At 41.3% G+C, this 26,573-nt stretch overlaps 1 protein-coding gene across 5 annotated transcripts in view; it reads left to right on the plus strand.

The window, feature by feature from the left end:
- Nucleotides 1-26,573, plus strand: part of LOC116095888 (phospholipid-transporting ATPase FetA) — a 124,651-nt gene that overhangs the window by 67,546 nt on the left and 30,532 nt on the right. For all 5 annotated transcript variants that reach the window (XM_031377183.1, XM_031377185.1, XM_031377184.1 and 2 more), the window contains 3 exons: nt 7,320-7,516; nt 20,313-20,521; nt 22,249-22,292. In XM_031377183.1, the coding sequence (XP_031233043.1) occupies nt 7,320-7,516; nt 20,313-20,521; nt 22,249-22,292 (450 nt within the window). The remainder of the gene's footprint in view (nt 1-7,319; nt 7,517-20,312; nt 20,522-22,248; nt 22,293-26,573) is intronic.

A 26,573-nucleotide genomic window follows, 5' to 3' on the forward strand; every position in this document is an offset into this window, starting at 1 on the left:
CTTCAGGAAATTTTCCCCTGTGCCTATTTGCTCGAGGTTCTTCCCCACTTTCTCTTCTATTAGTTTTCTAAAATGTAGGCAGAATGGGAAAATGGCCTACGGGAGGGCAGCCCAAAAGTGTCCTGGGCAGCACGACCAATGGGCTTCACAGAAGGTAACTGGGCAACTTAGTTGAGGGACGATTTAGAGGTATTGAGCTAGGAATAAAGGGAAGGGCATGCTAGCCTCAGGAGGCAGAGAAGAGCCCAGCCACTGAGTCAGGTTCAAAATGAGCTAATGTGTGTGTGTGTGTGTGTGTGTGTGTTCACGCGTGAGGGCGTGTGCGCTTGCGTGTGTATGACGTGTGTGTCTTGACTCAGTGGGAGCTCAAAGCTGTGTAGGCAGAAATCCCCACTACAGACCTTCATCCCCTTTGACTCCTGCAGCCTTTCTGCCCCTCTTCTGTGGGGTTCACTGATCTCCAAGAGAAGGGATCTGATGGAGACCTCCAATTTAGACTCTCTTTCTACACAATGTCTGGCTGTGGGTCTCTGTATCCATTCCCTATTTGCTGCCAGAGAAACTACTCTGATGATAACTGAACAAGGTACCAATCTATGAGTATAGTAGAATATCATTAAGAATCATTTCATTTGTTTGTTTGTATATATTCCTTCTTCTTATTTAATCTTTTTTTTTACACTCCAGATTTTATTCCCCTTCCAGTCCACCCTCCTACTGTTCCACATCCCATACCTCCTCCCTGTCTCCCTGTCTCCATGAGGGTGTTCCCATGCCCCCCACTTTTGCCACTCATGTTTGGTTCTACCCTAGGTCTCTGGGATATCCAGTCTCTGGTTCCTGGCCCTCCAGGAAGTAGAGGGGATGGGCTCCCTCTTTTGGTATGGGCCTCAAGTTAAACCAGACATTGGTTGGCCTCTCCCACAAGTTCTACCTCACCATTGCCCTAGCACATCTTGCAGGTGACAGATTGTAGGTGGAGGGTTTTGTGGCTGAGTTTGTGTCCAGGTGTCTCTTTCTTCAGAGAACTTTCTTGTACCAAAGAGACCAGAACATAGGGGTAAAGGCTCCAAGGCTGCACCAGCTTGACCTTTCTACATTCGGTGAGCTATGTAGAAGTTGTCCTCAGCAGTGAGGACCCACTGCTGGTTTTCAGAGAATGGCCTTCTGTCCTGGCATCAGCCTGGGTTGTTTAGGGGTCTCCATGAGACATCCTCGGCCAACAGCTCAAGCGAATGTAACCCAGTCCCATGACTGGAAGCCTGGCCTGACTATAAGAGTTATATTCTCATAGATTCCAGGAAGTCTCCACTGCACTAGGTTTCTACAACCTCTACCCATTTACGAGCATGGGAGATCTTTCCATCTTTTGATATCTTCAATGTCTTAAAGTTTCCATTACTTGAGTTTTTCACTTGCTTGTTTAGAGTTATCCCAGGATATTTTTTGAGGCTATTGTAAAAGGTACTAGTTCCCTGATTTCTTTCTTTTTTTTTTTGTTTTTGCTTTTGTTTTTTCAAGACAGGGTTTCTCTGTATAGCCCTGGTTGTCCTGGAACTCACTCTGTAGACCAGGCTGGCCTCAAACTCAGAAATCGACCTGCCTCTGCCTCCCAAGTGCTGGGATTAAAGGCATGCACCACCACTGCCCAGCTAGTTCCCCTGATTTCTTAATATGTTTGTCATTTATATGTAGGGAGGCTATTGATTTTTGTGTATTAATTTTGTATTCTGCTACTTTGCTGAGCGTGTTTATCATCTATAGAGGTTTCCTGGTAGAATCTCTTTCTTAAAGTTATTTTTTCTTTAGATTTTCTTTTAATTTTATGTGCATGAGTATCTGCCCACATGTATACCCTTGGAGCTCTGAAGACAGCATCAGATTTCCTGCAACAGGACTTACAGCCATTGTAAGCCATCGTGTGGATGTTGGGATGGAACCTGGGTCCTCTAGGGGAGCAACAAGTTCTCTTAGCCACTGAGACATCTCTTTAGCCCTTAAGAGAGGGAGAGAAAGAGAAGGGAGGGAACCAGGCAGAAGAGAAGAGGGCAGGGAGGATGGGGTAGGGAGTGTGAGAAAGGAAGCAGACTTGAACAAGGTATAATGATGCACATGTATGGACATGCCACAGTGAAATGTATTATTTTGTGTGTTAAAGTTTTTATATAATGAAACATAGAAAATCTAAATCTAAAAAGCACTATAGTATATAATGTTCACTTGATAATAAAAGCTTAAATTGAAGACTAGTCACAATTTATGTCCATTCTGGCTGACACAGATTACTTTTATTCTTGTTGGATGGAAATTAACTTCATTATTCAAATAACTTCTGTGCATGACTGAGCCATTCTGGTAATATCTACACTTAATTCCTTACCTTTTCATTCCCTTGTGTTAGTATCTGAAAACATCTTTAAATGCCTTTTCCTTCCATGTACTTCTCATCAATGTCTAAGTTATAAACCGTCCTTTCTCTTTTCTTATGAGAAGTATCTTTAGGTCTGGGCTAGAGCTCAGTTGGTACAGTACTCACATAGAATGTTCAAGGCTCAGATCACCAGCACTGCGAAAAAGTGGAAATTAGAAAAGTCATAAAATTGCAGTTCCTTTTCCAAGTCCTTTTTAGATAGAGTACATATGGACTGAAAAACTAGGGAGGCTGTGAGCCTCATGAGCAGCATCAAGCATCCACTATCTATTTTTCCACTGTTTAGTGCTGAGACTTCCCAGTAAGCAGAGTTCCATATCCTGATTTAAAAACAAAACAAAACAAACAAACAAACAAACCAGATTGTATTAGTCAGGGTATCTATTCCTGCACAAACATCATGACCATGAAGCAAATTGGGGAGGAAAGGGTTTATTTGGCTTACTTCCACACTGCTGTTGATCACCAGAGGAAGTCAGGACTGGAACTCAAGCAGGTCAGGAAGCAGGAGCTGATGCAGAGGCCACGGAGAGATGTTTCTTACTGGCTTGCTTCCCCTGGCTTGCTCAGCCTGCTCTCTTATAGAGCCCAAGACTTCCAGCCCAGGGATGGCACCACCCACAAGGGGCCCTACCCCCTTGATCACTAATTGATAAAATGCCCCACAGCTGGATCTCATGGAGGCACTTTCCCAACTGAAGCTCCCTTCTCTGTGATAACTCCAGCCTGTGTCAAGTTGACACACAAAACCAGCCAGTACACAGATTATCGCCATCAGCAGTTAAGGAAAGTGATGTAAGCAGAGGCTTCCAACAGCATCAGGAGCAGGTCACATCACCCAGTAAGCTAACTCACTTCATCAAAGGACATCATCAAAACAGGATTTCTCCTATCAGCCTAGATCCATTGAACAGTTTGTATTTCTGTCTGAAAGAGAACAGTTGGTACCTGACATCTGTAATGGGATTTTTTAACTTTTAGAGTATTTTACAGGTTTGTTATACCTATAAACAATGAAAAATCAAGAAATACATTAATTGAAACATTAGAATATTTTCACATTATTAATTACAGGTTGGGTGTCGGGGTCCTCCTCGTCCAGCAAGAAAGACGCAACTACATGAGCTCTTCCTTTTGCAGTTTATTCCAGGAAACTTTTAACAATGCTTCTCCCTCCTGCTCTCTCCTTCCTGCTTCTCCTCCTGCTCTAATCTTAATGTCTTCTTCTCCTCCTGCTCTAATCTTATACCTTCTGCCTCCTGCCTCTCTGGAGCTTACTTAAGCTCCGCCTCCTGGCCCACCCTTGGCTGTTGAGTACTCCCAAGCTTAGCCAATCCCAATGGGCCATGTAGCAAAAGCAGATAGATCACCAGATGTAGAAGCAACCAATAGCAACAAGCTTAGCCAAATTAGGGTTTTGTTTACGAGGCTGCTCGCTCAGGGCTCGGCTCTACACAGTTGGGTATACCTATAAACAATGAAAAATCAAGAAATACATTAATTGAAACATAATACTGGTAAATATTATAAAAATTCCACAGGTGGGCTGGTGAGATGACTCAGCCGGTAAGAGTACTGACTGCTCTTCCAAAGGTCCTGAGTTCAAATCCCAGCAACCACATGGTGGCTCACAACCACCTGTAATGAGATCTGAAGCCTCTTCTGGGGCTTCTGAAGACAGCTACAGTGTACTTATGTATAATAATACATAAATCTTTAAAGAAAATTCCACAGGGGAAAAAATGACCAAGGTGAGTCTGTGACTCATCAGATCGTGTCATTGCATGTCATGGTTTATGTGTAAAATGTCCCCTGAAGGCTCATGTATGTGAGCTCCTCATGCCCTGCTGCTGACTCTGGGAACACTGTGGAAGCTTTACCAGGCGGCTCTGCTTAGAGGCAGACTCACTCCCTATGGGTTCTAGCCCAGCTCCACGTCTGGCTCCAGCCTCGGTTTCCTGGCCTGCCACAATGTGAGTAACCTAACGTATAGTTCTACTACCACGGAACTACTCACCATAGGCCTTCCCCACCCATGATGGACTGACTGCATTCCTAAACTGTCAGAATAAGCCCTTCCTTAAGTTACTTCTTTCAAGTGTTTTGTCTCCCCAAGAGGCAAGTACACGGAGAATCCATTGTGTATCCAAAGTGCCAGATCCTGTGAGACTCATAAAGTATGTAAGATGGTTCCAGTTCTAAAGTGCACAAGTCCATTGAGGGGAAGGCATCCATATCAACAGCCACTAGTCATTGTACGTTTTACTTGACGGTTACATCTGGGACTATGGAGATTGCTTGCCTTGAAAATGGAGACCTGACTTTGAGCCCTATAACTCATATACCAATAAGAGGTGTGAAAAAATAACAGATGTGACGGTGTACTTGGAGGCAGAAGGATCTCTGGGACTTGCTGGCCAACCAAGCTCGTCTAACTAGGGAACTCCAAGCCAGTGAGAGATCTGATCTCAAAGGAGGTGGATGGCATTCCTAAGGATGACATTCTCTGGCCTATACACACAAGTAAACACATGTGTAAATTGCATGTGCACACACATTAACATTGACATATACACATCTGTATTTAAAATGCATATGTATTTAAATATATATGTATTTAAGAAATAGTCCCATCCAGCTAAAGCTTCTCAGCCTCAAGGTTCTTTTGATTATACTTTATATTCCTGGGAAGAGAAAAAGTAAAATGCACATCAAGTCCTGTGTAAAGATTGCAGATTGGCATGTGTGGTAGTTTGAATAGGTTTGGCCCCATAGACTCAAGTGTTTGAATGCTTGGCCCACAGGGAGTGGCACTATTAGGAGGAGTGGCCTTGTTGGAGGAAGTGTGTCACTCACTGTAGGGGTGGGCTTTGCCAGTCTTATCCTGTTTGCCTTTGGAACAAGACGTAGAACCCTCAGCTTCTCCAGTGCCATGTCTGCCTGGATGCTGCCATGCTTCCTGCCTTGATGACAGTAGACTGAACCTCTGAACCAGTAAGCCAGCCCCAATTAAATGCTGTCTGTTATAAGAGTTGCCTTGGTCATGTCTCTTTACAGCAATGGAAACTGTAACTAATACAGCATGTATGTATATAAAAAAATAAATAAAAATAAAAGTAGATGTGGGGGCTGGAGAGGTGGCTCAGCGGTTAGGAGCACGTGCCGCTTTCCTCGTTCCCAGCACTCACACCAGGCAGCAGACAACCGCCTGGAACTCTCCAGCCTCAGGGAATTTGATTCAGCCTCCACAGGTACATGAATGTGTGTGCACGCACACCCAGACATACAGATATACACACATACACACACACACACATACACACACACACAAATAAAGCTTTTTCAAAAAAAGGTAATGAAACTGTTTAGAAGAATAAAGGTGACAAATAAGAGGAGAGAGGTGAGAAAGGGAGGGCAGAGGCAGGGAAACACGTTCAACACACAGCTCGTACATATATGAAAACTTTAAAGTGTATAAATAATACATCTAGTATTAAAAGATTGCATATCTTCTTCATGTGAAGGAATTATGAAATTAAAAAGTTTGTAGCCAAAGATCATGAGCTGGGAACAGCCTGGACTCATAGTGAATTCCAGGCCAGCAGAGCTGCAGAGCAAGACCATGTTTTAAAAGGACCAGACTATAGGAAAGGAGGAAAACTATGTAAGAGGAAAGCTGGGCAGGCAAGAAGGCCACACACAAAGGAGCAGAATCTCAGGATCAATAGCATTTGACTGCCTCAGCCCCAGCAGCAGGCTCATATCAACAGCAGTCTGTCGGGAAACTATGTGTAACCTCTAATCCAATCATCAGATAAATAATGAGATATAAATACAGAGTTTAGACTCTGGAGACCTGGCTCAGTGTCTAAGAGCACTGGCTGCTCTTCCAGAGGACCCAGGTTCAGTTCCCAGCACCCACATAGCAGCTCGCAACCATGTGACTTCAGTCTCAGGGGATCCAAAGACCTCTTCTGGCTTTTGCTGGTTCCAGACATAGAACACGTACATATGTAGAAGCAAAATACCCTTTATGCATAAAATAACAATTTTTAAACGAAGTGAAGAAGTACCTTTATGTATCTTTGGCCTTCATGGAAGTGTAAGTCAAATTATGTCAATGGTTCAGGGGGCCACACCGAGATTTCTTTTCACCTCAATCAGAATGGCTATCATTGTGAAAACAGAAAATAGCAGGCACACAGGAAAAAAAAAAAAGAAATCATATGCTCTATTGGTAGGAATATAAATTAGTCCAATCACCATGAGAGCAATAAACTAGAAGTGGCATTCCCACTCGCCATGCACAGCTGAACCACCCACCTGGTATAAACCTGAAGGAATCAAGTCAGTACGCAGCACCCGGCTCTTCCCAGCCACTGCTCTTGAGGAGCTGAGGGTTCAGTGGGCCCGTGGCCTCCCTTCTGCCCTCACCACATGCTGAACTGTCCACCACTGCCATCTTCCTTACCTCAATATCTGATATCCCTTTCCCCAGCATCCTCCCCCAGCTGCACCAAAGCCACACAACTTATTGTGTGGCAGCCCCCCTTCCCCCACAGCCGTGCTGCAGGGATTAGGAACTTGTACTCTAGCTCTGTTTTGGAACCTGCCTCTCCTATTCAGTATCTAAGTGACTTGAGGTAGAACAGTGTCTCACTCTGAATATCAAGATTTTCATCTGTCACAAGTTTTCATCAGTATTAAGCTAGCCTGTCTGTGCCCTGTGAACCACTCTAGTGTCACACACACACACACACACACACACACACACGCACGCACGCACGCACACATGCGCACACACACACACACACACACATCGACTAAGCCTGAAGAGGAAGGATGACGAAGTATTCAGATCTGCTGTTCTGTTTTGTTTTCTATGCAGGTTTTCATGATTTTGGGCGGAATGTGTTTCCTGCTGTCGATTGGACATGGCATCTGGGAGAGCAGCAGGGGCTACTACTTCCAGGCATTTCTCCCATGGGAGCATTACATCACCTCGTCCGTTATGAGTTCTACCCTCGTTTTCTGGTCCTACTTCATAGTGCTCAACACCATGGTACCCATTTCCCTCTATGTCAGGTGGGCATCTTGGACCATCTCTGTACGGGGGAGGGCATGACCTTACTCCTCCTGCTCTAATAATCAACCAGAGTATTCTAGAAAGCACCGCTATGTGCTCTCTTCCTTTGTAAAGACAAGAGCTTGCTATGAAGCCCAAGCTGACTTCAAACTTCAGATCCCCCTGCCTCAGCATCAGTACTGGGGTTACAGGCATGCTCCACCATTCCACCAGAGCTTACTATGTATGCTTTAACTCTTTTCTTTTCACAGGCTTGGTGTGTAAAACACTCTGAGGAATAACTAGAAGCTGTATAAATGTCTTTCATGTCTAGAACACTGTGCTAGATATTATGTGATTTATATAAAGGGATAATTGTCCGTCTCCTTAACCTGTGACTATATAAGACACGCAAGGGGCTGGTGAGATGACTCAGATGGGGTAAGAGCACTGACTGCTCTTCTGAAGGTTGTGAGTTCAAATCCCAGCAACCACATGGTGGCTCACAACCACCCATAATGAAATCTGACGCCCTCTTCTGGTGGTCTGAAGACAGCTACAGTGTGCTCATTTATAATAATAAATAAATCTTTAAAAAAAAAAGTCATGCAAACACATGAAACAATTAGTAAATGAAACACAAGCTTGTTGCTTAACTGTGCCATATAGCTTTTTTGTACCAATGAGATAGGTACTAAACATTCACTCACACATGTTATACAGAACTCAGAATACATTTTTCCATTAAAACAAGAAGAATGGAAAATAGGTGTGGTAGTTTGAATGAGAATGCTGCCTACAGGCTCATTAATTTGAGTGCTTAATAGGACTAGGAGGTGTGGTCCTATTGGAGTAAGCGTGGCCCTGTTAGAAGAAGTGTGTCACTGGGGGGTGGGGGGCTTTGAGGTTTCAAAAGCCCAGGCCAGACCCAATGTCTCTTTCTCTCCCTGTTGCTTGTGGATCAGGATGTAAAACTCTCAGCTCCAGGGCCATGTCTGCCTGCCTGCTGCCATGCTCCCCGCAATGATGATAATGGACTAACCCTCTGAAACTGAAAGCCAGCCCCGATTTAATGCTCTCTTTTGCCTGGTCATGGTACCAGTTCATAAAAGTAAAACAGAAGGTATATGCTTTATGATCTAAGTTGAGTTCCAAATATATGTTTATATATTTGTTTTCTCTTTTTAAAAAATTCATAACTTTTATTATTGTTTTCAGAGTTTTTCTATGTTTACAGTGTTTTTTAAAAAATTTATAACTTTTATTTTATTATTGTTTTCAGAGTTTTTCTACATTTACAGTGGTTTCTGGCTTTCGCTGGAGTGTGTTTTAACAGTCTTTGTTTTGTCTCTAATTTTACTAATTTGAGGTTTTTTTTCTTTCCTTTGATTAGTGTGGGCTTGTTAATTTTATCTGTCTTTTAAAGAACCAGTGTGTTGTATGTGTCTGTCTGTCTGTCTGTCTGTGTCGCTCCTTTCCAAGGCTCCTGAAGCCTGACTTCTGATATCCCAACCCTGAAAGCATTCTCCATAACAGGGTTGCCTTATTTAGTAAATGACAACCTAGTATGCAACACATCCTTTACTAGGTACTAGGGATAAAAAACCTGAGTGATAAAGCATCGCTTTCTCTAGAGATATTTGTTTTGGGCTGTAGAAATCAATAAAGAATTATGGTACAGTACAAACATCCTATAATCAAAGTGTGCATGCGTATTATAAATGCTGTAAGGAGACAGATGGGCTCTGCCCCGGGACGCTTAGGACACTTTGCAGGAAAGGTAATCCTCAGACTGTATTTGAAAAGCAAGTGAATGAACAATACTGCGGTGGGCAGTTTTTCAGATATAAGGTGTGGAAGTTTTCTCAGATTAGACCAAAGTATCAGATCCAAAAGAACATAAAATACAAGCAAAAGAGTTTGGATTTTATCTTATAAGCAATAATGAACTAACCAATATCTAAGAAATAATGTGCATTATTAATATAATTAGATGCAACTATATAATATTAATCATGTAATGTAGATGTAATAAGTGACATACTAATTATATGATATATTGTTTACATATTAAACAATATAATAGATTATAATAATAAACCCATATTGTACATGACATAATGTCTCTAGCTCTAAGTACTTTTCAAAAGACCTGAAAGTGGGAGCTGGAGAGCTGGCTCAGTGGTTACGCACTTGTTGCTCTTGTAGATGACCTAGGTTCAGTTTCTGGCACCTTCACGGTAGCTCACAAAGATTTGTATTTCCGGTTTCAGAGGATATGGTACCCTCCTCTGGCCACTGAGGGGCACCAGGCACACATATGGTGCACATATGTATGTGCAGGTAAAACACTAATATACTATAGAAATTTTAAAAGCCACACAACTTTTTTTTTTAGAATGATCTAAAGATAAACTACAGCAAAAAGCAGACAAAGAAGTGGAAAAGAGGAGAAGGAGACATCATGACCAAGTTGGAATGCATGGTTGGCTCAATATACAAAGATCAATAAATGTAACACAGCATAGACAGACTTGACAGAAATCACACGATCATCTCAGTAGCTGCAGAGAAGACTGGAGATGCAGTTTATACCTGGGAGCCAGGATGCTGCTTCCCAAGTAGAAACCTGTGCCCTTAGCCACCCTTGTAGTCCCTGTGACCCAGCCAAGTGTCCACTTTAGTACAGTGACCCCACACACTGAGAGGACACCAAAAATCGTGCTATGATTAACTGGCATGAAGCAAGATCAGTAAATAGTTCTCCTAACTTCAGACCCACTCCCAAGAACTTGCTATTAGGAGCTGGGTTAGGAAATGGGCCCCTCATCATCTGGTGTTACATTTTCAAAGTAGATAGGGAAAGAAAGGAAAGACTTATCCAGGAAGAAAAATTGGCCTGAACATTTAACCTTTCCTATTAAGTCTGCTGTATTCTTACATAAATAAATCTTCTATTAATCACTGAAAAAAAGAGGGAAAAATTGAGACTATTTAACATGCCTTCATGAGAAAAACCCTGAAAAAAATGGGAAAGAAGGAAAATAGCATGATAAAAGGTGTATGTGACAAACCTATAGTCTTTTAAAATGATAGTAAATTTTATACTGACAGCATTTCCTCTGAGATTTAGACTGAAACAAGGACACCTGCTCTCTTCACTGTTTTTTTTTTTTTGCATGTGTATATGGTATGCATGCATGTGTATATATGTCTCTGCATGTATGTGGTAGGGTACTTAAGCATATATGTGCACATGTGTGTGGAAACCAAAATGTAAGTGCTAGGAGTCTTCTTCAGTTACTCTCTAGCTTATTCATTGAGATGGATCTCTTGTTGAACTACCTCAGTGGAACACAGAAATCACTGGCACAGGCTAGTCCAGGTAGCTTGCTTGCTCTGGGTATCACCTGTCTTCATCATTCAATACTGAAATGCAGGCAGGTCCCCAAAGCCCTCAGCTCCAGTTGTTCTTTTGATTGCAGAGCAAATGTCTTATCATTAAACTATCACCCTGGTCCTTCACTCTTAAGCAATATAGTGTTTGATGTCTAAGCTACAGCAATGAGACAGGAAAGAGAAATAAAAGAAAAAAAGTTAGATGATCCTTCTTTGCAGATGACAAGATCATACACTTAAATGACACTAAAGACTACATCAGAGAAGTCCTACATCTAATTTAGAAAAAGAAAAACAGTACGCTTATTAAAATACCAGGACACAGGACAGCCAGGGCTACACAGAGAAACCCTATCTTGAAAAACCAAAAAGAAAAAAAAAAAAACAGGACACACAACACACAGAACAATTAGTAGCTTTTCTCTATAGATAATGGTGTTTTCAAGAATTGGAGGAAGGAGTTCTCATTCACAGGAGCTCCAAAAACAAAGTGCCTACAAGGAGGAAAGACTTCTACAATGAAAACACTTAAACACTGAGTAAATGAAACAGAAAAAGACACTAGAAGACTGTAGCCACCCAGCGGCTATAGATGAACTAGGTTACCTGAAAGAGAGGCTGGAAAAGAAAAGGGACAGGGTATGAGAGAAGGATGAAGCCAAGACATAGGTTCTGATCGAGGCTCAAAATTTAATATTTGGCACTGCGTTTATAAAGGAAGAACCCACAGATCCGTCCTTTGTTTCAGCTGGATTACGTTGCAAAGCAAGCTCAGCAGGCAGTCTATTCCTCAAAGCTCCTGTAGGAAATTGCAAATGTGCAAGGCCTGATGACTATACCTAAGTCATAAAACCACTGTGGCATGCACTCAAGGTTTGTTTAGCCTACTCAAGGCTGGGGGAAGGGCACAAATTCCCCTTTTTTATTTCTTTTGATGGGGGGTAGGGAGGGCACAAGATTCACTTGTTTTCCATAATCCCATCTAGGGTAAAGAGTGGCCAGGGGACCGTGCCTGTCTTAGGTCAGTGTCTATATTGCTCCTTCTTACCTGTCATGGAGGACAAACATGGCATTGATGTATGTCTCTGTCTTAGGTCAATAGGAACTCAAGAACACTCATATCCATGTCTGACTACTGACCTTCTGTAGCATACTCTTTCCCATTCAGACCAAAGCCATGAAGGTCATATGAATGTGCAATCAATGCATGTCTTCATAGCGATGAGTAGCTGCCATGGTGAATAGCTGAGCTTGCTGAAAGCAATTCTGTATGAAGGCAACCAATCTGTTTTAAGATACAAGGTCCAAAAGTTAAAATCAACAAAATTATAGGTAATGATCCAAGCAGTGTAGAAATTAAAGTTGTAAGCCATGGGGAAGTGGAGAATCAGGATTCAAAACATCCTGGTTCTGTCCTTCTCTTTTCCTTTTGGCTAGTCCTTCTCGAACTTTAGCCATAGAGTCCTTTACTATTCCTGAATGATCGATGTAAAAGTAACATTCTTCATGGAGGGCTGTACATAGTCCTCCCTTGAAGGAATAAAAAATTAGGAGCTTCAAAATCCAGATTCTTCCAATTTTATCCACTGCAAATGTAACTTTATAAAGAACTGTAGCTAACTTCCAGATATGTCTCTGAAAATGTCCAGAACCAGCCTTCCAAATGAAGACTGCCATTTCCTTTTTTCCAATATTGGATTGATTTCTAGACTAGTTCATGGTTGAGTCAAAAAAACTGGTGACATTAAAGGAAAGAAAAGAGTCATTATAACTTCTCCTTCTGATTAATTTTTCTAAGTCAGTTTCCACAGTCTCCAGGTTCTCTGTCCCACAAGGTCTAAAAGCTTGAAGCAAGGCAGCTTGTCCAATATGGGACATAGGCAAGCAAAGGTGGGTCAAGAACATATATGTCCAAAACAGCTTTCCTGTCACTATTGACAGGGGACTCAGCAAGCTTAAAAGTCAGCATATTTCACCAATCACTCTGGCAGCTAGCACACTCCTGCAACATCCTACAGAAAAAAAACCACAAGAATGTCCTCTTCCCCATATTAAATACCTGATTGGGATCATGCCATATGGCAGAAAGTGGATCCTTCCATTTCATAAGTATGCCTAGTTGTAGGATACCATAGACACTCAGCAGAGAGTTCCTTGGCATCTAAATTTTTATAATTTTTAAAAATAAAAAGCATGATTTAAATAATGTGTACAGGGATATAATCACCCCCCTTCTTTTTATGAAGATACTATTTTAAAATTCCATGGGCCTGTTCCACAATACCTTGTTCTTGAGAATTATAAAGAATCCCAGTAATATGGGTAATATTAAACTGTCAACAAAACATCTCAAATACTTCACTGTAATAGCCAGTTCCATTATCTGTTTTAATCTGATTTGGAACACCAAACATAGAAAAACAATGCAGGCAATGTCTAATTACATTTTTAGTTGTTTCACCTGTTAACGCAGTTACAACTAGAAAACCTGATAGGTATCAAATCATATGTACATATTTTAATTTTCATGAGTACCATCCATTTGCAATAATTGATTAGGTATAAGTCCTGGAGGATTAACACCATTATGTAGTACAGGTAGAAATTGAGGACATTGAGGACAAGTCTTGTTTTTTGTGTTTTTTTGTTTTTTAATTTTTTTTTTTTTTTTTTTTTTTGAGATAGGGTTTCTCTGTATAGCCTGGCTGTCCTGGAACTCACTCTGTAGACCAGGCTGGCCTCAAATTCAGAAATCTGCCTGCCTCTGCCTCCCAAGTTCTGGGATTAAAGGCATGTGCCACCATTGCCCGGCTGAAGACAACTCTTTACAATTTGATGTGCATATTTTCTAGAAATACCAAATTGTGGTCTCAAGCTATTACTATTTTGATGATGTAAAGAATGAGATTGTAAGACCAATTGTTCCTGTGTAAGGCCTATAATTTGCCTGATATACAAATCTGCTGTGACATTGCCCTAAGGGGTCTGTCCAGGCAATCCAGTATGAGCTCTTAAATGTCTTATAAAGTTAAAGAACAGTACATGTTTCTTAAATTAAGCTGTATTTGTATAAATAACTGTAAAATTTGAGAATTAGCAGTATCTATAAAGGAAACAATTTCAAGCAATTGTAAACCATGAGCTCTATATTGGCTATCAGTATACAAATTAAAAGCTTGATTTTTCAACATTTCAAAAACAGTGGCTACAGCAGGTAATTCAATAACCTGTGCTGAAGCAGGAGAAACTCAAGAAAATGAACATGTGTTCCAATCACATGTTTCTATCCCATTAGATGAGCTGTTTATAAATACAGTAAATGCATTCTTTATTGGTCACATGCATAAATTTACAGGAAATACAAAAGTACATATAGAGCCAAATTCTAATGACTTGTCTTTTGGATAATAATTGTCAAATTTGCCTGAAAAGTTTGCCATGCAATAGGTCAAATATCAGTATTCTGCAATAACCAATTTAATTGCTGTTTGAAAAAAGAAGTAAACATTTCATCAAGTTCTTTCCCCAAATACTTTCATAATACCTACAATTCTGTATTAACATAGCAATAGCTTCGTAATAGGATGTTAAAGCTTTACTTGGAGATGAAGAAAGATGAATCCACATTAATGGTCCCTTTTTCCAAAGAACTGCTATGGGCCCATGAGTAGCAATAACACAAACAGACAACAATTGACATAGTCTATGTAACTATCTGTTGTTGGCTAATGGCTTCCTCTACTTTCTGCAAAGCTTTTGTCCCTCAGTTAATTGTCAGGGGGAATTAGGATTTGCATCCCCCTTGAGAAAATCAAACAGACTTGAGTCCTCTTCTGGTGAGCTTAAGGTGAGGTCTTAGCCAATTAATGTCTCCTAACAACCTTTGAAAATAATTTGAAGTAATTTCTTTCTAGAATTTTCTGTGCCAGAATTTGTTTAGGATAAAACTGAGGCCCCAAATATTGAAAAAGATACTGCCTTTGAACCTTTTCTGGAGCAACAACTACTCCAAAATTTTAAAGCTCATTGTACAAGACCAAAGCCTTGTACTAAAACTCCTTCAGAGGGATCAGCTAACAAAATATCCATATAATGAATAATATACACTGAAGGATTCAAAGTCCTAACCTCTTGTACTGAATCAGAGACATTTTACATAATGTAAGGCTATTAGCCATTCCTTGAGGCAAAACTTGTTGCGAGAAATATTAAAAAGAATCCACCCCGCAAACTCTCTTTCCCACCGGACCACGTTCTAGTGCCTGTACCGTCCGGCCACAACACTATGTCCCGGTGGGCTCTTGGTGTTTTTCTTCCACCTAGCAGCAGCATCTCGCTTACATGCAACACTTTACACACCCCCACAATCATTCATCTAGTGTCTAGTACCCAGTAAAGCATAGCTCTTACGGCTTAATCATCTAATCAGGTTTATATAATAATAAGATCACAGTTTACAAGTTGCCAATACAGTAATATGTATTGATAAAGACAATGTTTTGACCCAATTATTCTAACCTTTTAAAAACATTAACTTGGTTGTTATAACCACGCTGGGCCTGAATCGTTATCTTCTTCTGCCTCCATGATGATCCTCTTCCTCCTCCTGCTCTCTGACCTTTCTCCTCCTCAAACTCTAGCTCCACCTCTCTATTCCTGTCCAATCACAAGCCTGTCACTGCCTTAATGTGATTGGACAGAGAAAATGCTGCAACAAAAACTTTCCAATGATATCACTTCATGGGCTCTTTGATATTACAAGCTCACTAAAAGCAAACCTTTTACAATCATCAGGATGCAAAGGAACAGTATAAAAACAATCCTCCAAATCCGTAATAATTCTATATGCATTTCTTGGGATGGCAGCTACAGTAGGTAAGCCAGGCTGTAATGCCATTATAAGTCCCTAGTTTCATTAACCTTTCATAAATTTTAAGTTTGAACTTCATTTAGATTAATGGAATAACCAATCCCTTGGAGGTGAGTGATTACATCAGCTCCAGTGTCTACTAATCCTTCAAAGCCTTTTTTTTCTTCAATTAGTAATTTAATGTTAGATCTCTTCTTAGTAATAGATTGAACCCAGTACACATCAGAGGAACCAAAGCCACCTTGTCCTCTCTAATTCTTAACTAATTTGGAGAGTAGCAGATGCCAAGAGAACTAGAATAAGTTGAGCAATTCTTTTGTTAGCAGATACAGTTATAATGCCCTGGGGGAGGCAGCCATAATTTTTATTTCTCCTGCATAATCATTATCTATAACACCTGGATAGATCTGTAATCTTTTTATAATAATGCTGCCTCAGCCTAAAAGTAACCCCGGTCCCTGGAGGCAAGGGCCCAAAAACTCCTGTAGGCAGCGTCCGAAGCCCTATTTCTGGGGTCAGTACTGCGTGGGTGGTGTAACTGAGGTCCAATCCTGCGCTTCCTAGCGCTGCTCTGATAAGTTCGGAAATGGATTTCCCTCACTTGGCAACAGCTTCATGGCTCCAAAAGCTGCCTGTTGTGAGTGCCTTGGGTTCTGAGGCTGACTCCTCCTCTCCAAGGAACAAGAAGGCAATAAACACATTTCTAGGGGATAGTCGGGATTACAAAGACAAAAGGAATGCCACACAAGCCTCTACTGAGGCTGCTCTGAGCTTTGCATTAACTCAATTGCAAATGTTTCTTAAATCTCCACTTGCTTGATTTTTTTTCTTAATTACAAATATAGGTGAGTTAAAAATCCTGAGCCTATGATCAAACTGCAAACTGCAGCCAATGGAACACTGGCAGTTTAACTATAATTTTTAAGTTTCTTTTGCAATATTAGAGCATAATCATAGTTTTGGAAAACAAAACCCAATTTTAAACAGTGTTAATAATCAGTTCTGTTTAAAAATCAATACCAAGAGCATTACTTTCATGTTACAAGTTTGGCTGCCAGTTCTTATATATGAATGCATGACAGTGCAACTTTTAATACCTCATTAAAAAGACATTGTTTTAAATCCTATCTTTCTAGGATAAGAATTACATAAAATATTATCCCAATTTAGAAGTATCTTAAAGACCCGTTTTCCTGGGTTGGCTCATGCCACGTGTTGTTGTTTAGAATGACTCCAATCCTGAGTTGTCAGTTTTAAGCTAAATTTCTGTTACCAATGTTACAGATTTCTAATCATACCCAATAACTTATAAGCCAATACTCTATAACCAAGATATGCAGAACATATTTATACCTTTAAAACCATCATAAGCAAAAATGAAGTGACCACACACACATCTATATTTAGACCAAACAAAATTTTCTTATCTTTCTAGCTGTAATTTCAAGAAAGAAGCACCTTGTGGCTTGCTGAACCCAATAAACACAACTGCAGAGATTTTTCTGGGAGCAACAACCATCAGCTTACTTTCCATAGAACTTGGGAAGCTGCTGGCCCCTTTCAGAACAACTTTTGCAGACAATCAACTCCTGGCTTCTCCAACTAAGCTAGACTTCTAACTACAGGTTCAGGGTTCCAAAGGCCAATTGAAACTGCCTTATAAACAAGTTAAACTAAGTGAGGGGGTAAATAGCCAGCAGATAAAGTTTTAACCATTTTTTCTTTTCAACAGGAAACACAAAACAACAATCATTTAAACAACGAAACTAAAATAGACATAAGTTGACACACATGGACAGATTGGTGCATCAAGGACAGACAATAGACAGAGAGGAGAGAGAATTGACATCCCAAAGGGACACAAATATAACCAGAACTAAGGATATCTCCAGTAGGAGCCAGAGAGGAAGCAGGACATCTCCCGGTTTCCTCCTGACCCTAGGAGAGCTCTGCAATAACATATCCATTTTCCTTCTCTTTTGCTAAAATGTCCCAGACAGGGACAACTACTTTCCTGAAACCTATTCTCTCTCTCTCTCTCTCTCTCTCTCTCTCTTTGTATATTTACCATTCCTACTTCAGAGAACCATGCACAGCATAAATCTACTTGAGCTAAGAATTTTTCTAACATCTGTTTTTTAAACCCAGCTTCCTCTCACCTGATGCAGCTCTTGGCTGCGAACAAATGCCTATATAGAATTCCCCTGACCAAATTGCACTGTCACCCCTAGGTGAATTCTGCATTGGGTCAACACGGCTTCAGCCTTGCTTGTATCCCTTTAATGCGCCTCCTGCAACAACAGCCTCCAAAAACTAGACTTTATACCTAGTGCTAGCATTAATGCTGTTCCTTGCTTACCATGCAGGATACTGTTACTTTTCTTCTGTTTTCTGTGGAGCTCCACCCAAGACAGCATTTCTCAGTGGGTCCATCCCACCACCCACCCCCGGCTCCTCCCCCCAGCTCCTCCCCATCCCTGCTCCTCATCCCCCCACTCCTGCCCCGTTTTTTTCAGTCTCCTCATTCGGGTGCCACCTGTAGCTGTCCAGCGGCCATGCATAGATGAACTGGGTTATCTGAAAGAGGGATTGGAAAAGAAAAAGGATGGGTGCAGAGAAGGATGAAGCCAAGACAAGGGTTCTGATCAAGGCTCAAAGTTTAATATTCAGCATTGTGTTTATATAGAAAGAGCCCACAGACCCATCCTTTGTTTTAGCTGGATTATGTTGAGCTCCTGTAGGAAACTGCAAATGCAGGGAGGTTGAACCACTCCACCTAGGTCATAAAAGGATTGTGTCAAGCACTCAAGGTCTGTTTAGCCTGCTCAAGGCTGGGGGAGGGCGCAGAAGACTTAAGTCCTCCCACACTCCTAGGTAGGCAGAATTAATATGAAATTCTCGATGGCAACAAACGCAGTTTTACAGATTCAGTCTCCATCAAAATCCCAGTGACAGTCCTTATGAAAAATGCTAGCGGTACCCCCACATCCGAGATCTCATACTAGAGAGCTGCAGTAATAAAACCGGCTTGGTACTGGCACAAAGATAGGTATGGTGACTATGCGATAAGCCAGAGACCTATTCTGTCTTACACAACCACAGCCACCTCGTCTTTAATAAACATCTCAAAACATACACTGGAGAAATGACAGCCTTTTCAAAATTAGGGAAGTCAATGAGGTACACAAAATCAGCCAGACCCAGACAATCACTGTGTGTTTCTCTCCTATGTGGAACCTAGATTAAAATTTGTCTATGTTTTTTGTGTGTTGGGTGGGAGGGAGAGATTTTTTTAAAGCTTTACACATTTTTAAAAGATTTTTATTATATATATATATATATATATATATATATATATATATATATATATATATTGCAGCTGTCTTCTGACACACCAGAAGAGGGCATCAGATCCCATTACAGATGGTTTTGAGCCACCATGTGGTTGCTGGGAATTGAACTCAGGACCTCTGGAAGAGCAGTCAGTGCTCTTAACCTCCGAGCCATCTCTCCAATACCCGTCCTCTTTTTTTAAAGTAGTACTGATAATCTTTTACTTTTTTAAAGATTTATTTATTATATATACAGCATCCTGCCTGCATACCAGAAGAGGGAACCAGATCTCATTATAGATGGTTGTGAGGCATCATGTGGCTGCTGGGGGAAAGAGATTTGAGGGGAGGAGGCAACAAAGAGGGTAATGAAATACAATTATACATTTGATGTGAACGACGGGCAGGGGAAGTGTGGAGGCTAGCAAGATGGAAGGGCGGGAGGAAAGGCTTGTGGGGGCAGTGCGCAAGAACAAAACCTCATGAAAATGCCACATGGAAGCCATTGTTTGTGTGTTTACTCAAAAGTTTTGACTCAGGCTCTTACTGTGTAGCCCTAACTAACCTGGAGCTCACTCTTATAGACCAGGCTGGCCTCAAACTCACAAAGATCCACCTGCCTCTGCCTTCTGAGTGCTGGGATTAAAAGATTGTGCCTGGATGCATGCTTACTTAAAACTGATCTGAGGATACTCGTGAGACTTGCTGGTGTAGAGAGAGGTCATTCGAAAAGATAGAGCACAGCGGGCCAGCACTGGCTAGAATGCGATCAAGGATGAACCCCTAAAACAGCCTCTGATTTTCACAGCTCTTTCCTGAAGCAAAGAATATCTTAGCATTGTAGGTTTCTCTCTCTTTCCAACATGGCCACAGTAATAATCTTTTTAATTACACCAACAACCTGACCTTTTGTAAGTTCACTGTTCCTTCAAAGGTGCCTTTTAAATTGACTTTCTGGACACATTGCAGGAGATGAGTGGAAGCAAAGTATATCCCAGAACAAATTCATTAGTTCTATTGGAGTCCAGGTGGGGAAACCTTGCATAATAGTAGCCAGGGTCAGAGCTAGGATGCACTGGCTGGTGTGGGAAAGCCCCATAGAAGGAGATCCACATGCAGACCCTCATCTATCATGGACTTAGAAGAAACAAACCAAAATAATATATCTGCTTGTCCTGTTCTGACCAGCATCCTCTTTTCTTGCTTTCTCCTTAGTGTGGAAATAATAAGACTGGGCAACAGTTACTACATCAACTGGGATCGAAAAATGTTTTATGCCCCAAAGAACATGCCAGCACAGGCTCGCACCACCACTCTTAATGAAGAACTGGGCCAAGTTGAATATGTGTTCTCTGACAAAACGGGAACCCTGACTGAGAATGTGATGATTTTCAAGAAATGTTCTATCAATGGGAAGACCTATGGTATGTGCACTTCCCTGCCCTCCCTGAGTCTGGGAGAGTCTGCTTGGCAGGCTGCTTTCAAGTAGGCGAAGTCTACAGAGCCTCTGAAATTCTGTTCACCTTCTGTTATCACAGCCCTTTATTAACTGAGCCAGGAATGGGAGAGGTGGCCCTCCCCAGGGAAGAGCACACCAACTGCTTGTCCAGTGCCAATTAGCCCTAAAAATATATGTACATGTAACATTACATGAGCTTAATAGGCTACATGTATGTGTGCGTGTTTGTATATATGTGGTTAGACACAAATACATATGTGTACATATATACACAAAGTATATCTACATATATGTATATGTATATATCAAAATATATATGCATGCAATAGCAGTTAATGAAAGAGGCCATAAAACTGAGGAAAATTGGAAGGTTATATGGAAATGTCTGGAGAGAAGAAAAAGAAGGAAGAAATGATGTAATTGTATTATAATCTCAAAACAGTTCTAACTGGAAACACATTTATTTAGCACTTAGTAGATGAAATCCTTTGTTTTGTATTTTAGGAAGACCAAAATTTACAAGATTTAGTCATTAGTCTCAAGGGATTCCCAATATCTTGAAGAAAAAATAATATGCTCAATTATTTATAATGTAAAGTCAAATGGATATTAGTAAAAGGGTAGAAACTTTTCACTGAGAGTTAGTTTTTGAGTCCATAGTAGAGTATAGTATCACAGTGATGTCTTGTATGCTTCCAGCTCCAAGCTGATAAGAGACCGTGTATAGAAAACAAACAAACACACACACACACACACACACACACACACACACACACACACAAGGAATAAAGGAAGGAAAGAAAAGGAAATTGTGAATGATGTGTTCTAAGGAATGACATTAGTCTGTTCTCTGGCCTCCACACACATGTGTGCACATGTGCATTCATATATAAAAAATCAATAAAAGAAAGCCTTCTTTTAGATTACCCAGAAATCTCCTTCCTGGATACCCTCCTACAGTAGAAAAAAGAGACTAAAACAGGTGTTTGTAAATATTTGCTGCAGCATTATTGCTCAAAAGTAGAAATATCCTAGGCTGGAGAGATGGCTCAGTGGTGAATGTCCTGAGTTCAAATCCCAACAACCACATGGTGGCTCACAACCATCCATAATGAGATCTGACGCCCTCTTCTGGTGTGTCTGAAGAAGCTACAGTGTATTTAGATATAAATAAGTAAAATCTTTTTAAAAAAAAAAGTAGAAATATCCCATATATTCATCAACAGATGAGTAGACATTTTAAAGTAGGCCATAAATATATGGAATATGATTTGTTCATCAATAGTCATGGCATTTTGTACCTGGGACAACATGGATAAACCTTAAGAACAGTGTGCTTAGTAAATGGCCTGACACAAGAGGACAAATCTCTCATGGTTCTCCCTGAGTGAAGAATCTAGAATAGGAAAGATCCACAGAAATAAAATAGAAAGAGGGGGTGAGGGGCTAGAAATGAGGGGGAGTAGGGAGTTTCTATTTGAAGTACTTACAGAGTGTTGAGTGCTGAGAATGTGGTGGCAGATCACTGCTTAGCATGCAGGAGGCTAGGGGTATGAGCTCCAGCACTGTGCAGCGCTGTGGATGTGATTGATGGTGCTGCATTGTAAAAGTGTCAGGCTTAGAGCACACACAATAAGATAAAAACTTCCCTTAGCCCTTCACTAAATCTCTGCTCCATTTACTTGCCAATAGGTCATTCCTACGACGACAATGGACAGTGCGTGCCAAAATCTCCAGTGAGTATTTACAACTCCTTGTGACTTAACATGTGGGAAGTCAGGACAGAAGTATCTTTTATACAATTCAGTCTCTGCTCCTGAAATAATACGATTTTAGTGGCCTAACATTTTTTTAAAAAATTATATACATGGCCTGTCTTTACTTGAGAAATTTTTATGAAAGTAGTTTTATCGGTGTTGGCTGTGTCTTGACTCTCTTCCTCCTTTCCTCTCTCTCTTTGTCTCTCAATCTCTCTCAAAACAATTCATGATCATTGTCTTGATCACTCACTGTTCTATTGCTGGGAAGAGATGCCATGTCCAAGGCAACACTCATAAAGAAAGCATTCAACTGGGGGCTGGTTTAGTTTCCAAGGGTTAGTCTGTCATCGTTGCGGTAAGAAGCAGACGGGCATGGCACAGGAATGGCATCTGAGAGCTTTACTTCCTGATGCATAAGCAGCAACAGGCAGAAGGAAATAAATGACTAGGCATGGGCTTTGAAGCCTCAGAGCCCACCCCAGCAACACACCACACGTTCTAATCCTTCCAGACAGTTCATCAGCTGGGGACCAAACATGCAAGTAAATGAGCCCGTGGGAGCATCCTCATTCCAACCACTGCATTTCACTCCCTCGCTCCCACAGAGTTATAGCCGTCTCATAATTCAAAATGCATTCAGTCCAGTTTCAAAGGTCCCCATAGTCTTTCAGTCTCAAAACAGTTTCAAAGTCTCTTCTGAGACTCAAGGCAAACTCTTAACTGTAACTCCCTGTAAACGCAAAAAACAGACCACATGCTTCCAACATACACGGGCACAGAATATACATCACCGTCCCAAAGGTGAGGAAAGGATGTATAGTGAGGAAATGCTGGACCCAAGTGTGGTGGCTGTACTCACTTGTCAGCTTGACCACATCTGGACCCAAGTGTGGTGGCTGTACTCACTTGTCAGCTTGACCACATCTGGACCCAGGTGTAATGGCTGTAATTGGTTGACAGATTGACTGCATCAGGAATTAACTAATGCCCATGTGACTGGGTACAACTGTGAGGAATTTTTTTTAATTAGATAATTTGAAATGAGAAGACTCACTTTTAATCTGAACCATTTGAGGTGAGAAGATCTACCTTTAATCCAGCCCATATCTTCTGTTGGTGGCCTAGGTAAAGACACAGAGGAAAGGCGCTTGCTCTTCTTGCAGGCTTGCCCTCACTTACTCTAGTAATTGCATCCCTTCGCTTATATTAGAGCCTACCTTTTGCAGATTCTGATGTACACTGAAGACCATGCAGCCTTGTAGTCTGATTCTTGGTCTTTCTGTTGGTAGACATACTTAGATTGTATTAGGGATTATGCTGGTTTAATAAATCGGCAGTTGTAGATTCTTATTAAAAATCCATGTCTTCACTCACCTTGTGTAGTTGGCTAGGTCTCCAGTTCCAGGGATGGCTCTTATTGTTGGGTGGGTGTTAAGTCCAATTGGTGTTAAGCTGTTGGTTACTGCCAGAGGATGTGTGCCACTCCTGCAGCCTTGGGGTTACTGTGCTGTCCAGGTCTTTGTCATGGTTCATAGGTATCAGCTGGATACAACTGTTGGTTGCTGTCCTCCATTGGAAGCTTGCAAGGAGCTTTCTGGAACCCATAAAGCTAGTCCCCAGGGAGGGTGCTTTCAGGTCAGTTCCAGTTCAGGGGTCTCTGGAGCCAGACTAAAATATATGATGTCTTCAGTAAAACCACAACCAATCAAATGCAGAGTTGTGGAACCCAGTCCCAACTAATGCATTACAGTACAACTTTGTACAACTCCCATACCTAATGCATTACAGTACAACTCCCACACCTAATGTAAATGTAAGGGATCATAGCAGGAGGGTCAGATGGTAAGAGCCAGAGGAAAAGGAAGTTTGCTGTGAGATGGTCTCCTAAAGTCTCACCAGCATGACTGCCAGAACATGAGCTGAACAAGGACAAGTAACAACAGACAAGCTAAGATGGATTGGCAGGACTGGGGGCAGGGAGTAGAGGTGGTAGCCAGGAAGCTTCAGCCCCACACAGTCTCTCTTAGTTCCTTACAGGCAACTAAGGAATGCAGAGAACAGGAGAAGTAGCCTTGTCCAGAGAAGAACACACCAACTGGTTATCCAACACCAATCAGTAGCCCTGAACATACAAGGAAGTAACATATATATAGACTTAGCAGATACACACACACAAACACACACATACACACACATACATGTAACAATGGTTAATGAAAAAAAGCAATGAATTTGAAAGAGCAAGAAGTAGTAGTATGTGGGAGAGTTTTTAAGGGAGGAATGAGATGGAGGAAGAATGATATAAAAAACTAATTTTTAACTTATTTTTACATATTTGTATGTATGTGCCTACATGTCTACCTGTGCACAACATACATGCAGTATCATGAAGGACATTGGATCCCCTGGAACTGGACTTACAAGTGGTTGTAAGCTGTCTAGTGCAAATACTGGGAGCCAAATCCAGGCCCTCTCCAAAAGTAGCAACTGCTCAAAACTGCTGAGCCAGCTGTCCAGCACAACACACACACACACACACACACACACACACACACACACACACACACCCCACATATTTATGGAGGGAGTAACAGACAGAAATCATAGTATAGGATCCACTTCTCTATATTACATCCTGGTCATCTCAGCAGATCTTGCTCTGCAGTATCATTTTAATGTTGTGTGTAGTATCCGAGAGTGAACTGGAGTACCTAGGCTAGCTATCCATTTCCCTGTTGTTTCACATGTTCTTTTACCAGTACAGTAACATTTGGTAAGCCTCTTGATGATCTAGTTCTTTATTTCCATAGAATAAAGTCCCATCATCAAAATTAGCTAGACAGACTAGACAAGTTTGCATCCCACAATAAATATATGAAAATTACTTTTCCTCCATATCCTTGTTGATACTAGGTTTTAACAATTTTTTAATCTGTGGATATCAAATTAGTAGAAAGCCAAGTGGCTCACTGTGTCCCCACCCTCTTCTGACTCAAGGTTTCCCTACATAGCCTAAGCTAACCTGAAACTTGTGATTCTCCTGCCTCAGGCTCTTTCTTCTGGTATTTGGGACTTGTACCACCACACCTGGCTTATTACTTTTAATTAATGTATTTAACTAATACATAAAAACAAAATTAGACATTTGTGGGATACAATGTAATGTTCTGGTTTTGGTTGGTTGTTTTTGGTTGTTTTTGTTTTTGTCCTTTTGAGTCAGGGATTCTCTGTGTAACAGCTCTGGCTGTCCTGGAACTCATTTTGTAGACCAGGCTGGCCTCAACCTCACTGAACTCCACCTATCTTTGCTTACTGAGTGCAGGATTAAAGGCATGCACCACCACACCTAGCATAATGTCTTCACATATGTATACATTGTGTAAGGTTCAAGTCAGGGTAAATACATCTCCTCAAACAGTTATCATTTCTTTATGTTAAAAATATTCAGAATACTCATGGGGTAGTTGGGGACAACTGGCCCCACCCATCACTTGCTGCAGCACTTGGGAGTGGTGGGGGGGGGCTGGGGGGGAACACCCATACCTTACCTGGGCAACATGGTAAAACTGGCTCTGGTAGTATGGGAGAGCTGGCCTCTGGGTGTGAGAGCAGGAAAGCTGGTCCCAATACTGGAGAGCTGGCTTCACCTCTCACTTGGGCAAAGTATAAGAGTTGGTCCTAATGGTGAGGTTGCAGGTCAGCTGGCAAGCTAACCAACTCAGCTACCACCCAGGCCCAGGGCTTTGAATTAGCCCACCAGCAGTTTATAGATCTACTCCATCTGTAAGCTGCTGGACCATAAAAGGGTCCTGGTGCAGGACCCCTTTTATCCAAAGCTGCAGGATCTCCATGACACAGGGCAACAACAGGAGATCCAAAAGGAGTCCTGGTGAGGATAGTGTAGCAGAAGCCAGAGGCCTTGAATAGACCAGACTCACTGCAGTGAACATTTGCAGGAAAAGATGTATGAGCAAAAGGGTATACTCTGGGACACACCGTGACTTACCAAAGCTTCCATGGCAGAATGGTTTTTGTTTAGTTGGCATTTTTGTTTGTTTGTTTGGTTGGTTGGTTGGTTGGTTGGTTTTTTTGGCGGGGGGTGTTGTAAGGGCAGAGGGTGGATATGAAGGGATGGGAAGATGAATGGGATTGGGATAGATCATATGAAATTTGTTGGGTTCAGGAATCACCACACAAACCATGCAAACACCGATCTCAGTTAAGCAATAGTTTATTGAACACACAACTTAAAACTGA

This window comes from Mastomys coucha, unplaced genomic scaffold (assembly GCF_008632895.1).
Source record: "Mastomys coucha isolate ucsf_1 unplaced genomic scaffold, UCSF_Mcou_1 pScaffold18, whole genome shotgun sequence".
In the NCBI taxonomy this organism is placed as follows: Eukaryota; Metazoa; Chordata; class Mammalia; order Rodentia; family Muridae; genus Mastomys; species Mastomys coucha.